Source organism: Crocodylus siamensis, chromosome 9 (genome assembly GCF_052110815.1).
Source record: "Crocodylus siamensis isolate JL-2025a chromosome 9, ASM5211081v1, whole genome shotgun sequence".
NCBI lineage: Eukaryota > Metazoa > Chordata > Crocodylia > Crocodylidae > Crocodylus > Crocodylus siamensis.
The window spans coordinates 522,943-541,162 of record NC_143403.1 but is presented as its reverse complement, the minus strand read 5'-3'; the positions used below and the strand labels follow the sequence as shown (position 1 = coordinate 541,162).

General features: G+C 51.7%; 1 protein-coding gene across 10 annotated transcripts in view; it reads left to right on the top strand.

Moving 5' to 3' along the window:
• Positions 1 to 17,594, top strand: part of ZFHX3 (zinc finger homeobox 3) — an 832,685-nt gene extending 815,091 nt beyond the window's left edge. For 9 of the 10 annotated variants that reach the window (XM_090063359.1, XM_090063361.1, XM_090063364.1 and 6 more), the window contains 3 exons: positions 1,093 to 1,195; positions 3,385 to 8,859; positions 13,983 to 17,594. In XM_090063359.1, coding sequence (XP_089919485.1) covers positions 1,093 to 1,195; positions 3,385 to 8,859; positions 13,983 to 15,571 — 7,167 coding nt within the window. In that variant the 3' untranslated portion in view covers positions 15,572 to 17,594. The remainder of the gene's footprint in view (positions 1 to 1,092; positions 1,196 to 3,384; positions 8,860 to 13,982) is intronic. The other variant, XM_090063365.1, reaches the window with a different exon arrangement.
• The last annotated feature ends 626 nt before the right edge of the window (positions 17,595 to 18,220 follow it).

Below are 18,220 nucleotides of genomic sequence, written 5' to 3'. Positions count from 1 at the left end.
CACGAGCCCAGGGATGGCAAGAGTGTCCCCTTGGCAGGTGGGAGGAAGTTCACAGCCCGTCAGAGCTCCAGGATTATTTTCTGGCACTCATGATGAAGTGCGCGTGCTGCTGTGTGGTCGGGAGCGTTAAGAGCTCTAGACCCGTCTCCTGAGTCGGTGCGGCGGGGCCGCAGGGGCCGACGAGCAGCTTGCTCTGCAGGAGGCTGCTCAGACTGATGCTGGCACCTGGTGCAGGGGGTAGCTGCTGCCTGGTCTCGATTGCAGCGCGGACTGTGGGCCAGGTGCTCAGAAGTGGCGGATGTTTTGTGGGGGCCAAGCCTGAGATCCTGTTAAGGGGCTTCATCTGTTGAGACTGAAAACTTGGCTCCTTCAGCATCTCAGGCTTGGAACTGGAGCATCCAAACGCACCATTTCCTTAGCCTTCGAATCATGGGCTGATAATGGTGATACAGCTTTCCAGTACAATCTTGAAGAAAGCCAAGAGGAAGCTTCAGGGTTTTTTGCCATCAATCAAAGCCTGTAAAGGGTTACAGAAAGCTTTCTGTATTGCAGACAGTTTGCTGTCTCCTTTGAGTCTTTCCTTATTCATCCTTTCTCTTGTCATCTTTTTCCTTATTTGTACTTTTCCTTTCTCATGCCCCTCCTTTTCCTGCATCAGTACACTTTGAAAACAGTGCTGCAATGCTCCCTAGTTCAAGATTACAGTGTACTTTACGAGGTATGATTTAATTAGGGGCCTTATTATGTTTTCAGCAGCTTAAGGTGGGCCTTTCAACTTATCTACCTAATTGGTTGCACAAGAAGTTTCACAGCCCATGACAAAACATTGTCAGTGATCAAAGTCTGGATTCTGCATAAAGAAAAAATATTAATAATAAGATTATTCTTCAAGTGTGTAGTGCTAATTATGTCCAGAATGCAACTGTAGAAACACTTTTGACTGACGCAAGCTTTGTCTAATAAACACAAGTCTTCAGTGAGCTATGAAAAGTGACACCTCTGGCTTTGCAGTGCTGGAGCCTAATTTTGCTGCTTAAAGATTTTTAAATGTGTTCCTATTTTTGTTTTTCTTCTCTCTACCCCCATCCTCAGGTGACGACACCTGAGGTGATGATGCCCAGCAGTATGTTTCTTCCAGCATCCACTCCAGAAAGAGATGGGAACCCCAACACTGAAGAGACGGGGAAGCAGCCTGGTTAGTGTCTGTATGAAGCCGGTGTTAGATGAATCATGTTCTTCTGGCTGGCGTGTGCACGGGGAGGCAAAGTCCTCGGTGTCGTTGCTCGCCCGAGCAGTTCATGTGCCTGTGGCTCACTCGTACTGAAGGAAGCTAGTGCCGAGGGCAGGATGTCTGAGAGGTGGACGGCACATGCTTGGGTCCGAAGGGGACTCGGATCACGAGCCCCGTGTCTGAGGGCCTGATTCACGGCTCCGCCTAGCGCTGCTTGCTCTGTCTGGGCTGGGTTGTTATGTGACCAAGGTGTGGACCGGGGCGCCACTGCACCCGGCTGGGCCCCAGCTGCCAGACAGCCCCGAGCACCCACGGGCAGCCCGCGCGCAGGAGAGCCGTCTTCAGGCTGCTCAGCTGGGTGCCATGTCCTGGCTCAGATGACTCCAAATCGGGATAGTGGGGAAGTAGCTTAAAGTCACCCCTTAAGGTTTTTGTCGAGCCCTGCTCATCTGGAGCACAGATGCAGAGCCAGTAGCCCTGGAGAAGAGGGTCCAGCTTCCTTAAAAACAGGAGCTAAAACAAATTAAAACTGAGGGACTGGAGAGCTCCGAGGCTGGTAGTGAGATCGGCAGCTGTTTACCCGCTACACCGGTCGCCTCGCCCCGTCCTGGGCCGGGTGCTTTCTGCCCTGTCTGGTGTGGATCTGAAGTCGGTCGGTTGACCTCACGGAAGCTGCTTAGCATTTCTGCTTGGTGACGGCTCAGCAGCACCAGGGCTTTTAGCCATCTGCCTCCTCTTCTAGGCATATGTGACCTGAATAGAGTCCAGGTGTTCGCATCACCACAGCAGCCACTCAGCACCCTCTTAGGACGAGTCGGTGAAAAGGCCAAAGGCTAATTGGGCCACGGGGGATGAACTGCGGACCTTGTCACTGAGGCGTGGTCTCTCCCAATCGTGGCTGAGATTCATAAGCAAGGCAATTCAGGGAAGTTTGCACTGCTGCTCTCAAGTTGCAGCTGCATATCCAGCCCAGAACTACCTTGGCGGTTTTTACCCTGGCACTGTGTTGCCCTATTTGTGATAGCAGCCACCTAATTAGACCGGAGCGTTTAGTGTTACATGGCTCCAAGAAAAGGATAGTGATGTCCTGAGCTGCCTATGCAGAAACTTCTAAACTCCAGGAGGGAGGTGATAATAGTCTCTGGCCGGAGTCCCAACAGGGTAGAAGACGCTGATGAAGGGCTTCCAGAGAGAGAAGTCTAGAAGGAAATTTGAGATTTAGACAACTGTCCCTTCCTTTGTGAGACAGGGTTTGCAGGTAGCCAGCTCAGTTCTGCGTGGACACTATTGTCTTAGCTGGAGCAGCTAGAAACGCGCTGGTTCATCAGATCCTGTTTTCAGCACGTGCCAGTGCAACAGCCCTGCCTGTCCTGGCAAGACCGCTCTGCCTAGAGCCCGGCAGAAAGGTGGTGCAGTATTCTCTTCCCACGGACCTGAATCTCCCTCCGGCCACAGTAGCCTTCAGTGAAGTCTGTCCGGCAGCCACCGATTTTCGTTCCCTCTCTGAGGCAAGAATATTTGTGAGTGCTATCTTCTATCAGACCAGCTGCATGGTTAGGATGCAAGTTTCTGAGTGCAGCGCATTCTTCTGCAGGTCTGAGGAATTTCCTTTCTTTGCAACGTTGGCAGAGCCGTGCCCTGGTTATTGTGTTGGGACTGGGCACTTTCTCATCCCAAAGGTTGTGGCCAACGGCAAGGGCATCAGGGAAAAGTGATGGAGCTCATTGGGTGGCTGGACAGCTTAATTTATGAGGAAGATTTAGATATTCAAAGGAAGAATAACCAGGAGGAGAAATTGCATGGAATTGGCAGCGGGGGGAATAGCATCAAGGGGATGAAGTTCAAAAATGAAAATACAGGAAAAATATTAGGGATAACTTCTGTCCTGCTTGGGGATAATGTTTTGGTGCCCGCCAGTTTGCCAACGAGCAAATGAGCAGTCTGTGACCCCCACCTAAAAGTCCTTGTGGCAATAGGAAAAGCCTCTATTCATGGTCAGGGCAGAGGAAGTAACAGATCGGAATCCAAATCAAGAAATAGGCGTGCGATCGTTACAGAGATCATAGACGCCTGGCCGAGACGAGCCTGGTCTGCACGGCTGCAGATATTCTCCTGCTACCTCTTCATCCTTTTCCTCTTTTGTTCTGTTTCAGAGACCTGCGAGGAGTCGGGAAAGAGCCTCTTGTCGGCTGAGAACACAGAGCACGGCGGGGACCCCAAGTCGGCCTCTGCCGATCAGAGCTCCACCAGAGAGGACTCTGGCTTCCTGTGCTGGAAGAAGGGGTGTAACCAGGTGTTCAAAAGTTCAGCAGCCCTCCAGACACATTTCAATGAGGTTCATGCCAAACGGCCACAACTGCCAGTGTCCGACCGGCACGTCTACAAATACCGTTGCAACCAGTGCAGCCTGGCCTTCAAAACCATTGAGAAGCTGCAGCTCCATTCTCAATACCACGTCATCAGAGCAGCCACAATGTGTTGTCTTTGCCAGCGCAGTTTCCGGACTTTCCAAGCTCTGAAGAAGCACCTGGAGACCAGTCACCTGGAGCTGAGCGAAGCAGATATTCAGCAGCTTTACGGAGGGCTTCTAGTGAACGGAGACCTCTTGGCAATGGGTGATCCCTCGCTAGCGGAAGACCACACTATAATTGTGGAGGAGGATAAGGAGGAGGAGAGCGACCTGGAAGATAAACAAAGTCCTACTGGCAGCGATTCTGGATCAGTGCAAGAAGACTCTGGCTCGGAGCCAAAGAGGGCCTTGCCCTTCAGGAAAGGTCCTAACTTCACCATGGAGAAGTTTCTGGACCCATCTCGCCCTTACAAGTGCACAGTTTGCAAGGAGTCTTTCACACAAAAGAACATTCTTTTGGTCCATTACAATTCAGTTTCTCACTTGCATAAACTGAAACGAGCCCTCCAGGAGTCTGCTACTGGGCAGCCCGAACCTACCAGCAGCCCAGACAACAAACCTTTTAAGTGTAACACCTGCAACGTGGCCTACAGCCAGAGCTCCACCCTGGAGATCCACATGAGGTCTGTCCTGCACCAGACCAAGGCCCGGGCTGCCAAACTGGAGGCAGCCAGTGGCAGTGGCAATAGCAACGGAGCTGGTAACACTGGGAGCAGCAGCAGCAGTAGTATCTCTCTGGGCTCATCCACACCGAGCCCAGTGAACACTAGTAGCTCCAACGCCTTCACAACCACCAACACCAGTAACACTGCCACAGCACCGATCCCCAGCTTGCTCAACCAGGTATCCAGTGACAACATGGGAATCCCACCTTTAAGCAACCCCATTAGCGCCAACATCTCCCCTTCTGAGCCCAAGGAGGTAAACCGGAAGAAGCTGGCGGATATGATTGCATCCAGGCAGCAGCAGCAGCAGCAGCAGCAACAGCAGCAGCAGCAGCAGCAGCAGCAAGCTCAGACGTTGGCACAGGCTCAAGCCCAAGTCCAGGCCCACCTGCAACAAGAGCTCCAGCAGCAGGCTGCCCTCCTGCAGTCCCAGCTGTTCAACCCCACTCTGCTGCCACACTTCCCAATGACCACGGAGACCCTGCTCCAGCTGCAGCAGCAGCAGCATCTTCTCTTCCCGTTTTACATCCCGAGCGCCGAGTTCCAGCTCAGCCCTGAAGTCAGTCTGCCTGTGACCAGCGGGGCGCTGACGCTGACGGGTAGCGGGCCGAGTCTGCTGGAGGATTTGAAGGCTCAGGTCCAGCTCCCCCAGCAGAGTCACACACAGATACTGCAGCAGCAGCAAGGGCAGCTTTCCCTCTCGCAGTCTCACTCGGTCCTCGTCCAGCAGAGCCAGCACTCGGAGAAGAAGAACAAATCCATCGTGAAGGAGAAGGAGAAAGAAAGCCAGAGGGAGAGGGACAGCACGGAGAGGGTGGACAGCAGCTCAGGGTCCAAGGAGCCTCTGCCTGACAGCCTCAAGCCCAAAGACAAGAAGGACTTTGCGCCGGGCACCAGCGCAGAGCCCTCCTTGCTGCCCCCACGCATCGCCTCTGATGCAAGAGGGAACGCTACCAAAGCCTTGCTGGAGAACTTCGGCTTCGAGCTGGTCATTCAGTACAACGAGAACAAGCAGAAGGTGCAGAAGAAGAACGGGAAGACGGAGCAGGGCGAGAACTTGGAAAAGCTGGAGTGCGACACGTGCGGCAAGTTCTTCTCAAACATCCTCATTCTGAAGAGCCACCAAGAGCACGTGCACCAACACTACTTCCCCTTCAAGCAGCTGGAGAGATTTGCCAAGCAGTACAGAGAGCATTACGATAAGCTGTATCCCCTGCGGCCCCAGACGCCAGAGCCCCCGCCGCCGCCCCCCCCGCCGCCGCCCCCGCTCCCTCCAGCACCGCCGCAGCCAGCTTCCACTCCAACCATTCCAGCCTCCGCCCCGCCGATAACCCCTCCGACGATCGCACCAGCTCAGCCGTCTGTGCCGCTCACCCAGCTCTCCATGCCAATGGAGCTGCCCATCTTTTCTCCACTGATGATGCAAACGATGCCGCTGCAAACGTTGCCTGCTCAGTTGCCGCCCCAGCTTGGGCCGGTAGACCCTCTGCCGGCAGACCTGGCCCAGCTCTACCAGCACCAGCTGAACCCCAGCCTCCTCCAGCAGCAGCAGAACAAGAGGCCGCGCACTCGCATCACGGACGACCAGCTCCGAGTGCTTCGGCAGTATTTTGATATCAACAATTCCCCAAGTGAGGAGCAGATCAAAGAGATGGCTGACAAGTCTGGGCTGCCACAGAAAGTGATCAAGCACTGGTTCAGAAACACCCTGTTCAAAGAACGCCAGCGCAACAAAGATTCCCCCTACAACTTCAGCAACCCTCCCATTACCAGCCTGGAAGAGCTGAAGATCGACTCGCGACCTCCCTCTCCTGAGCCTCAGAAGCAGGAGTACTGGGGTAGCAAGCGGTCCTCCAGGACACGGTTTACAGATTACCAACTTCGGGTGCTGCAGGACTTCTTCGATGCCAATGCTTATCCAAAGGATGATGAATTCGAGCAACTTTCTAACTTGCTGAACCTCCCTACGCGCGTTATAGTGGTCTGGTTCCAGAACGCCCGCCAGAAAGCTAGGAAAAACTATGAGAATCAGGGAGAAGGCAAAGACGGGGAACGGCGGGAGCTGACGAACGACAGATACATTCGAACGAGCAACTTGAACTACCAGTGCAAAAAGTGCAGTCTAGTCTTTCAGCGCATTTTTGATCTTATCAAACACCAGAAGAAGCTTTGTTACAAAGATGAGGATGAGGATGGACAGGACGACAGCCAGAACGAAGACTCGATGGACGCAACGGAGCTCTTGACTCCGACCAGCTCCTCCTGCAGCACGCCGATGCCCTCGCAAGCGTATAGCACCCCAACCTCCGCCGCTAATGCAACCTCTTCAGCTTTCTTACAGCTCACCACTGAGGCGGAGGACTCTTCCACCTATACTTGTAAAGCTACAGAAGCTACAGATGAGAAACCAAAGCAGCCTGAACCTCCCAGTACACAGCAAAACCAAACTCAAGAGAAGCAAGTGCAACCAAAGCAAGAGCCTCAGCAGCAGCAGGACCAAGGAGAACAGAAGACCAGTTTGACACACCAAAAGCTCTCTCAGTTATCCTCCCCCAGCTCATTACAGCAACAGCCACCCCTCCCACAGACACCCCAGTGCTCTTTGCCTCCATCGAGTCCAAGCCCATCTCAGCTCTCGCATCTTTCCCTCAAGCCCCTTCATACGTCTACCCCTCAGCAGCTGGCAAACCTACCTCCTCAATTAATCCCATACCAGTGTGACCAGTGCAAACTGGCCTTCCCTTCCTTCGAGCATTGGCAGGAGCATCAGCAGCTTCATTTTCTGAGTGCACAGAACCAGTTTATACACCCCCAGTTCCTGGACAGGACGCTAGATATGCCTTTCATGCTTTTTGACCCCAGTAATCCACTACTTGCGAGCCAGCTGTTATCGGGAGCCCTGCCTCAGATTCCAGCCAGCTCGGCCACTTCGCCCTCAACACCAACATCTACAATGAACACGCTGAAGAGAAAGCTGGAGGAAAAGGCCAGTGCAAGCCCCGGGGAAAACGACAGCGGGACGGGGGGAGAAGAGCCTCAGCGAGACAAGCGGCTGAGGACAACGATTACCCCCGAACAGCTGGAGATCCTTTACCAGAAGTACTTGCTGGACTCCAACCCAACGCGGAAGATGTTGGATCACATTGCACACGAAGTGGGCTTGAAGAAGCGCGTCGTGCAGGTCTGGTTTCAGAACACGCGAGCCCGGGAAAGGAAGGGACAGTTCAGAGCGGTGGGGCCTGCCCAAGCCCACAGGCGCTGCCCTTTCTGCCGAGCGCTCTTTAAAGCCAAGACGGCTCTGGAAGCGCACATCCGATCCCGTCATTGGCACGAGGCCAAGAGAGCTGGCTACAACTTGACTCTGTCTGCTATGCTTTTAGACTGTGACGGGGGGCTCCAAATGAAGGGAGACATCTTTGATGGAGCAAGCAGCTTTTCCCACATGCCGCCAACTGGCAGCGACAGTCAGGGTGTTCCCCTCTCGCCGGTGAACAAAAGCATGGAGCTGTCGCCCAGAACGCTGCTTAGTCCGTCCTCCATTAAGGTAGAAGGGATAGAAGACTTCGAAAGTCCCTCCATGTCCTCGGTTAACCTGAGTTTTGACCAAACGAAGCTGGACAATGACGACTGTTCTTCTGTCAACACTGCGATCACAGACACTACAACTGGAGACGAAGGCAATGCAGACAACGATAGTGCCACGGGGATTGCAACTGAAACCAAATCAACATCAGGACCCAGCGAGGGTCTGACAAAGGCTGCCATGATAGCAATGTCTGAGTATGAAGATCGGTTGTCTTCTGGCCTAGTCAGCCCAGCTCCCAGCTTTTACAGCAAAGAGTACGATAATGAAGGTACTGTGGACTATAGTGAAACATCCAGCCTTGCAGACCCCTGCTCACCCAGCCCCGGTGCAAGTGGTTCGGCCAGCAAGTCTGGAGAGAGCGGGGATCGGCCAGGGCAGAAGCGTTTTCGCACTCAGATGACTAATCTCCAGCTCAAGGTTCTGAAGTCATGCTTTAATGACTACAGGACACCCACCATGCTGGAGTGTGAGGTCCTGGGCAATGACATTGGACTGCCAAAGAGAGTTGTTCAGGTCTGGTTCCAGAATGCTAGGGCCAAGGAGAAGAAATCCAAGCTCAGCATGGCCAAGCATTTTGGCATAAACCAAACAAGTTATGAGGGACCCAAAACAGAGTGCACTTTGTGTGGCATCAAGTACAGCGCTCGGCTGTCTGTACGTGACCATATCTTCTCTCAACAGCATATCTCCAAAGTTAAAGAAACCATTGGAAGCCAGTTGGATAAGGAGAAGGAGTACTTTGACCCAGCAACCGTACGTCAGTTGATGGCTCAGCAGGAGTTGGACCGGATCAAGAAAGCCAATGAGGTTCTTGGTCTGGCAGCTCAGCAGCAGGGCATGTTTGATAATACCCCTCTGCAAGCTCTGAACCTTCCTACTGCGTACCCGGCACTGCAGGGCATCCCTCCCGTCTTGCTCCCAGGCCTCAACAGCCCGTCCTTGCCAGGCTTCACTCCATCCAACACAGGTGGGTGCCGGAGCAGTCGTCTCCTTGCGCAGACGTGTAGCTTTCCCTAGTGTGCGCCTGTGGCACAATGGACATTTCCACAGAAATGTCTGAAATCGGGCTTACCATGCTCCAGTCCACAGTGTCATCAGCAGGGCACAAGGCAAAGTTACTGTACCTTTGATTCCCTAAGCCAGGCGCTCTAGCAGCCGCAGCCTGGTTCTCTCCAGCCCCTGGGAGCCACGGCTCCAGGGCCGCTTGGCACACGCTATAAATTCTGCAGCATCCTCAAGGAAACTTGGAAGCTGAGGTCTTTGTTGCGTTGTGTCTGAACAGGGGTAGCACGCTCAGTGCACTGTTCCTTGTGTCATTGCTTTTGATAGAAAATTCAGTTCATGTTCTACTCACCTCCAATTCCCAATTACACTGCAGGTGCTTTATTAATGATACAGATGTGTAGGAGAAAAGGTGATGGGCAATCTGGAGGTTCTTGCGCATGCTGTTGTCTTTATGGTAACCTGCAGTAACCGTTGCTTGCGTGGCTGCATGGCCAGTGATCCGTTTTGAGCAATAGTTGGCTATGAAAGGGCCAGCACTGTTCTCTTGTGTCCTATATTCAACAGATCAACAGTAGGAACATCCCTCCCCCTCTGCCAGTTGGAGCAGGTGGGGAACAAACATCCCTTTTCAGTTCAGTCTGTTGTTAATTAGACAGAAAATATACAGATTATTTTCCTACTTCATTCAGTTCTTTTGAAACTTTAGATACTTGAGCCATGTTCAGGCTTGCTTCAGGCGTCTCAGACAGCAGGTGCAACTGCTCTTCCTCTTGGCCTGCTGAAGACGGGCACGAACAGTGGAGGTCATGCTTCTTGGGGAAAACGTTTCCCTGCAGAAGCTGGTGTTTTCTCAGAAGGGCCAAAGAACCAAAAGATTTGCTCCAGAAGCTGATCTTATGAGCGTCTCTGGTTGTGCACGAGTAAGGGATCCCCAAAAGGGGGTCCGCCAGGCACAAACAGCATGGCTGCCAATCCTTCCTAGACGTCGCAGCCTGGTGCAGGAAGGGAAGACCCTCCTTTGTAAAGGAGCTCCCAAGGGAAGCGGAGACAGGTTGCGCCGGCTGAGGATCCACCCCAGCCACGAGGTCTCTGGATGGACCAGCATCCAGCAGTGCTGCCATTAGCCATCCTGTGATAGAGAGTGCATTAGCACGCGTGTGACTTCCCTGGACTCTGGGGCCTCAACAGATGGGGTCTCGTCAGAACTCAACATGTGTTACAGCAAAGACACGGGACCAGAGGTTATGTTCAGGAGCCAAAATGCCCAGCAAGCCCCTTTCTCTTGGGCTGCAGGAAAGGGCTCCCTTTCCCACTCCTCCTTACCCTCGAGAACGCGTCCTTCTTACACCCGCACGTTGAACTTTCCCCTGTGAAAGCAGCTGGGTGGTTCCCCTGATGGCACAGATGCTGGCTGGCTAAGCCCGATACGTATTTCCCTACCGGCTTTGTCATCTTTTTTTGGATTCACAATCCTAAACATCTAATAAAAGTCGATCTTTTCCTCAGGACATTGAGGCAGTCCTGCCAACATCCAGAAAACCTCCCAGTTCAGTTGCAGAGGCATTGGCTTGGGTCTCTGCCCTCTCTCTGGCCACACAACAGTTTGGTCCTGGTCGTGGTCTGCTTCACCAGTCTTGGAGCCTGCCGTGGCCTTGCTGGAACTACTCTTACAGCTCTTGCACGTAGCTGTCCTCCCGCGCAGGGTTTGCTGATGCTTGGAACTTGAATTTGGCTTTTTCCATCCCTACAAGGGGGAATCTTGGAGCCCATGGGACCCTTCTCTTGATGACCCCTCCTGCCGATGGTCTCATTTTCAGTGCCCATTACCATGGCCAGGAGAGTCTGGGTTGCAGATCTTGTTGCAACCCACCTTATACAAAGTGGTAGTACTTAAATTACAGCCGTATTTTTTTTTTAAGATTTTCAGTTCGATCTGCAGCTTTGTCTTTATTTTTCCCAAAGCCCCAGTGGGGATGAAGCTACCAACCCTGCGTGTGAGAAGCAGTCAGTTGCTACTTAGATGGGACTAAAGTATTTCGAAAGGCAAAAAAGCTGTGACCTTTGGATAAAGTGTTGACTTTTGCACAGCTATAACTTGGATAGACCAACTGCTACAAGGAGTATAGATAGGGTCGGCGTTTTCCTCTCCAGCCTCCTTCACAGTAGACTCACTTTCCTGCTCCATCCGTGGTGGGAACAGTGGTCGGGAGGACGGCTGACGCTAGCACCTTGCCTGAAGCAGCACTCCCACTTCTGCTAGCTCCAGTGGGAATCTGGAGGGGGAAAACCCTTGTGTAGACGAGACCCTCAGTTCAACAACCTTGTGTTCTTCCAGCTTGCTGAGTTTAGGGCCTTACATAGGTACTTAGCTATTTTTATCTTTTTCACTCTGGAGAAAATGCCGAAGGACAAGAGGGTCTTATACCCTCCTCAGAAATGATGGCTGCCACCTTGTTTTGTACATCCAAGTAGCCACCCAGGAGGACAAATGAGCTATATTCTGGGCAGGAAATGGGGTCCCTTTTTTTTCTAGAGCTGCCTCGGAAGGGAACCACCGCGGTGACTAGAAGGGCTTTGCTACGAGTATGTGAGCTGAGTGAATAATTGATTGTGAGTAACTTATTCAGCACACTTTGCCTTTTTTCAGCTTGTATTCTGCCCACAAACGGACAGTGGGGTTCTTTTCTCTCTTGCCTGCTTGTCATAAATGTTCCAGTGAGATTTTTTGCAAACGTCTCGTACTCTCGTTACCTGAGTTGTGGTATGTCGCAGAAAGCACAGGTAGTTACTCCTGTGTCCTTGGCGGATGAGTTTAACCTTCAGAGTCTGGCTTATGGTAAGAAGGCTTTCAGGAAACTCCCTGCAAGGGCCCACACAAGTAATAGTTGAATGCTGCCACGATGCAGCCAGAAGAGCAGCGAATCTAGGCAAATTCATTTAGCTTTCACATGAATGTTCAGCCAGCTTTAGTCTAATCTTTTTTGCAGGGAACAAAATGGAAGCACAGGAACATTCAGCCTGGGTCAAAGACAGGTCTTTCTAGTCCTGTGCACTGTCTTTGATAGCAGACAATGCCATCTGCTTCAAAAGAAAGGTGAAAGAAGCCCTTGCAGTAGGCAGTTGTGGGAGAACTTGTTCTTCTAGCCCCAGTGCTCAGAGCTGCGTGTATGCCGCTGGCTTGCGGTGGAGATGTCCTTGTCGTTGAAACCTGGCATTCCCTGCCTGGGTCGTGAACTGGGACAAAGTTGGTCCTGGGCAGAGTGACTCTCAGGAAGGCACATGTGGGAGCATCTGTTTGGCCAGCACCAAAACGGGAAGAGGAAAAACAACGTCATGCCTTGAGGGGCCTGGGCATAGCTCCCGGTTGGGACGGGGCAGAGAACAGGAGCGTTCAGCACCGAGCGGGGCAGAGAGCCCTCTCATCATATCCCTCATGAACGGGGTCCCCTGCATCATGTCTTCGTTCACCCAGTCCCTTTGACTGGTCCAGTGCTGAGAAAGCAAGCAGTGCCCTCAGCACCACAGCGTGGCATGGGCCGCACCCAGAGCAGCCACGGCCTGTCTCTTACGGCAGCTTTGGCAGGGTCCGTTCCTTTTCTTCTTGCCCACTAACGTGCCCCGTGTCGCTGCCGCCCCCCGAGTGCATGGTGGTTCCTGTCGCAGAGACCAGCGGGTCAGGGATGTGGGATGGGAGTTGTGGCTGCAGAGTCCACAGCGCAGTAGGCACGGTACCGGCAGGGGCATTAGCTCAGGAAGCACGGACGCGAGTCTGCACCGTGGCTGTTCGGCACATGGCAATGCCCAGCCTTTGGAAGTGGAGGCATCCGCCACTCGGTGCTAGCCTGGAGTGGTGGGTGGGTGAGGGGAAGGGGTGTAGCTTGGTGCTCCTGCCTTCCTGGCAGTCAGGGTTTCTAGCCCGTTCAGCGTGGGGGTTTTCTCACCACCCCACCTACTAACTGTTCTCGGTTTGGACTGGCTGGCTAACGAGGCAGGGTGCTTTGGCAGTGAGCGGGTGTCGCGCTGTGGAAAGGTCTTCCTGTTCCGCGTGCCTCGCCGGGCCTGTGGCTGGACACAGCAAACGTTTACTCTGCATAGCCCGAATGCACAAGTTACAATGCAAGTGCTGCTGCTCTTGCTGCCCTCGCCCGTTTCCCCTGGCTGATCGCTCTCTGAACTTTTGGACGCTCTCCAGGAGCTCCCAGCTAGCAGGCGTTGGTCTGTCCTGGCTTTCCAAGCATCCAGGTTATGGAGGGGGCACTGCATTTCATATCCGTGAGAATATTTCCGAGGAAAGCAGAGCCATTGCCAGCGCTCTGTACCCGTAAGAAGGTGGGTTGTGCCAGACAGGGAGAGGGGGGTGTCTGCCAGAGCCTGGAAATCGGCAGCGGAGGAAGGCAGCTGGAATGAAGAGGGCTTCTCGTGTCCTCCTCCGCTCTTCGGCTCTGCCTTGCTCCTTTCCTGTCCCACCTCTCCCTCTTCCCTCCTCTTCTTCCCTGCAGGTTTTCACGTATTTGAAAATGGTTTGTAGGCAAACGCCCTTTGTTAGCACCCGGCCACCCCTGCCCTGTGCTGCCGGGTCGGCACTCCTGGTTTAATGACCGACGCGGCCCCTGGTTTGGGGGTGCCCGGTCAGGCAGGTCAGACCCTTGCCCAGTCAGGTGGAGGGAGGCAGGAGGCTGCTGGTTCCAGGTGTTAGGCAGCTAAATATATTGTCCATCTGCGCGAGATTGGGCAGATGACAGACAGACTCTTAGCTCTGTGGTGGGTAGCGGGCCCCTGGCCGCAGCGTCCGTGCACCTCCCGGTCCGTGTCACGCTACTTGTGCTGCCCAACGGCTGGGGCACCGGTGGTCCCCGTGCTGCTGGGGTGCCCCGGGGCTTGCTCAAGGCCCCCAAGCCCCGGGCTGGCTTGCTGGCCTCGCATTTCTAAAGCACTGAATAGATGAGAAGCGCAGCCGTTGCTGAGCGGAGCTGCCGGCTGCCCTCGCTTGCAGCGACCGCCTGTCCCCCGCCCGCCCGCACGGCCCTCGCGCTTTCCGCCGGTCGCGCCTGTTGTTTCACCGGTTCTCTCTCCCCCTCTCTCTAGCTTTAACTTCTCCAAAACCCAACCTGATGGGTCTGCCCACCGCAAGCGTCCCCTCGCCCGGCCTCCCCACGTCTGGATTACCAAATAAACAGCCCTCGGCCTCGCTGAGCTCGCCGACCCCAGCACAGCCCACGGTGGCCATGGCCCCCCAGCAGCAGCAGCCGCAGCAGCAGCAGCCGCCGCCGCCACAGCGCAAGGAAAAGGAAAGTGAGAAGATTAAAGAGAAGGAGAAGGCACCTAAAGGGAAAGGAGATTCCCTGGCGGGGCCCAAGAAGGAGAAAGGAGAGGCACCTGCAGCCACCCTGTCGGCCCCCCTGCCCACCATGGAGTACGCAGTGGAGCCTGCCCAGCTTCAGGCGCTGCAGGCTGCCTTGAATTCAGATCCAACCACCTTGCTTACAAGCCAGTTCCTTCCCTACTTTGTCCCAGGCTTTTCTCCCTATTACGCCCCTCAGATCCCGGGGGCCTTGCAGAGCGGGTACCTGCAGCCCATGTACGGCATGGAAGGCCTGTTCCCCTACAGCCCTGCTCTGTCGCAGGCTCTGCTCGGCCTGTCCCCCAGCTCCCTGCTGCAGCAGTACCAGCAATATCAGCAGAGCCTGCAGGAGGCATTGCAGCAGCAGCAGCGGCAAGTGCAGCAGCAGCAGCAGCAGCAGCAGCAGCAGCAGCAGAAGGTGCAGCAGCAGCAGCAGCAGCAACAGCCCAAAGGAAGCCAAACCCCAGTCCCTGCGGGGGCTGCTACCCCAGACAAAGACCCTGCCAAAGAATCCCCCAAACAAGAAGAGCAGAAAAACGCACCCCGTGAGGTGTCCCCCCTCCTGCCCAAACCCCAAGAAGAGCCCGAAGCAGAAAGCAAAAGTGCGGACTCCCTGTGTGACCCCTTCATTGTTCCAAAGGTGCAGTACAAGCTGGTCTGTCGCAAGTGCCAGGCGGGCTTCAGCGACCAGGAGGCGGCCAGCAACCACCTGAAGTCCCTCTGCTTCTTCGGCCAGTCTGTGGTGAATCTGCAAGAGATGGTGCTTCATGTGCCCACTGGCAGCAGCGGCAAGGGCAGCGGCTCGTACCAGTGCGTGGCGTGCGAGAGCACGGTGTGTGGGGACGAAGCCCTGAGTCAGCATCTCGAGTCAGCCCCGCACAAACACCGAACAATCACAAGAGCAGCAAGAAACGCCAAAGAGCACCCCAGTCTATTACCTCACTCTGCCTGCCTCCCCGATCCTAGCACCGCATCTACCTCGCAGTCTGCCGCTCACACAAACGACAGCCCCCCGCCCTCTCTGTCCTCCTCCTCGGCTTCCCCCCACGCCTCCAGAAAGTCTTGGCCCCAAGTGGTCTCCCGGGCTCCCCTTGGGAAGCCGCCTCCTCCTTCTTTCCCTCCTCTCTCCTCATCTTCAACGGTTACCTCAAGTTCATGCAGCACCTCAGGGGTTCAGCCCTCGATGCCAACAGACGACTATTTGGAGGAGTCTGACACGGATCTTAGCCAAAAGTCAGATGGACCGGCTAGCCCGGTGGAGGGGCCTAAGGACCCCAGCTGCCCTAAGGACAGTGGTCTAACTAGTGTAGGAATGGACACCTTCAGATTGTAAGCTTTGAAGATGAACAATAAAAATGAATTTAAATAAAAAAAAATTAATAACAAACCAATTTCAAAAATAGACTAACTGCAATTCCAAAGCTTCTAACCAAAAAAAGAAAAAGAAAAAAAGAAAAAGTGTGGGTTGTTTTCCCATATAACAATGCCGGTGGGTTTTACATTTTTTTTTTTTCCTTTTAATAAAAAATTTTAAAAAAAGCTGTTACATTTGTCCTTTTGAAGGTACTGTTGGTCTGGGAGACGAGTCTATACTGCCTCCTTAATGTCTTTGGAGCTTAAACCCCTTGTATATTGCCCTTTTTCAATAATGCCCCTCACTGATAGCACAGCAGAGGCCGGCACGCACTGTATGGGAAAGCAGCCCACCTTGTTACAGTTTTAAATTTCTTGCTATCTTAGCATTCAGATACCAATGGCTTGCTAAAAGAAAAAAGAAATGTAATGTCTTTTTATTCTCAGGTCAATCGCTCACACTTTGTTCTGTTTTCAGAATCATTGTTTTTATATATATATAGATATATATACACACTCGCACATGCACACGTGTGCGTGTGTGTGTGCATGTGTGTGTATGTATGTATATACATGCATGTGTATATATATATGCACACACACACACGCATATATATGTATATATATAAATATATATATATATATAATTTTGTTTGTTTTGGGGGTTTTTGTTTTGTTTGTTTTTGTTCCAGAAAAGGATTGGTTTGTTTTTTTTTTCTTAATTTAAAATGGGCAGAAAGTATTCAAGAGAAAAACAATGTGAACTGCTTTAGCTTTCTGGGGATTTTAAGGGTAGCTTTTCTGCTGAAGCCAATTTCAAGGGGAAAAGTTAAGCACTCCCACTTTTCAGAAAAAAAAACACACAAAGAGTGTTGAGGACTTGGAGCTTAAAAAATAAGTTTTAAAACAACTGACTTTCTGTATTTATGATAGATATGACCATTTTTGGTGTTGAGTAGATTGTTGCATTGGAAATGAACTGAAGCAGTATGGTAGATTTAAAAGAAAAAACCCTTTTGTGTACATTTAGCTTTTGTATGGTCCAGCTGACGGCTTCTCATTTGATGTTGTCTTGTTCATTCCTAGCCAGATAGATTGCAATCCATTGACTCACCTAAGCTTTTCTCCCCTTTGTACCTTTATTCCCCTTTCTCCCCATCCTGTAATCTTCCATTTATGGTTGCTGCCTTCATTTCTTAGAGGGTGGTTGCATAATTATTTTATAAAAACTAAAGAAAGAAGTTCAAAGGGTTTTTGGGGTCAGTAGGATCCCTTGCAGAATATTTTTTGTTGGGGGTTTGAAACTTTTTAAGGCGTATACATACGATTTACCTATGTCTGTTACCCTTGTGCACTTATCTTTCTTATTTTTCATTTTCTTTTTTCCTCCTTCCTTTCCTCATTTTGTAAATGCTTCAAAGACTCTGTTCCTAAACTATAAGCATTTGTTTCTGTTTGTGTAATTAGGCTGCACTCTTGTTCTTTTAAAGTAAGTTTTGGTTACATTTTTTTTTCCAAAAAAAATTCATGCTTTAAATAAAATCCAAAGACATACCCTTTCACCACTGGTGCAGAATGAGCAAAAAGGATTCTTTTTACTTGAGAATTTGTTTCTAATTTAAACACACAAAAATAAGCTTAAATAAAGAAGAAAAAAAAACTAAAAAGCACCCAGGTTGTTACCTGTGCTTCTTCTGCAAGCAGAGAGGCAACTCTTAATGAAAATTCAACATACCAAAAGACAAGTTTTTACTTCAAAGTTTTGTCCTTGTGTTAGGCAGTCTGAGTGGTGAGTGACCCAGAGGTGCAGCCTGCAAAGAATCAGATAGCAATGTACAGAAAGCAAAAAAAGAAACCGTATGTGAGGCACTTGTGTTTATGTTAATCTCTGTGTTCCTGGTGATGGAAAGTACTCTCGCTCGCTCGCTCGCTCGTTTTTTCTCTCTTTCTCTCCCCGTCTCTCTCTCTCTCTCTCTCTCTCTCTCTCTCTCTCTCTCTCTCTCTCTCATGCGCACACATGCACACTATCTTATATGGTCTGGACTTTGGAAGGAAGATTTTGTGCTGCTAAAATGTAGATTTTGGAGACAAATAGATGCTTGCTGTTTCACTTCCGTAGCCAAACGTCAACAGAAACAGTCTTCTTTCCCCTCTCCCCGCCCCGAACGTATGAAATGCTTCTCCCTTTCATCTTCATCCTCCTTATGTTTCAAAAGGGAACTTCGAAGACTGTGAATGCAGGTTCCATTGTTCACCTTCTGGCTTCCTTTCCCAGTGCCGAAGCCGCTCGTCGACTCCGCGAGAGACTGGAGCATTCCGAGATACGAGAAACGGATTTCATTTTTTAGCCGGGACTCCTTTATTTTTATGGATTTTTGTTTTTAGTTTAATGAAAGACTAGATCCTGAACTGTTGTACATATTTCTAACTAGGCTGATGCACAGTGCAGATTCCTTTTTTAATTGTTTTTTTTAAGTAGACAATACTAAAGAGTACCATCTAATATTCCTACCAGTATCCAGTTGTAGCATAAGGTGTCAAAAACAACAAGTACACAAAGCATTTGCTGTTTTAACAAACTGTTTTCTTTTAACAAAAGTTCTTGTATTTCTCCCCGTGTTTGAGATGA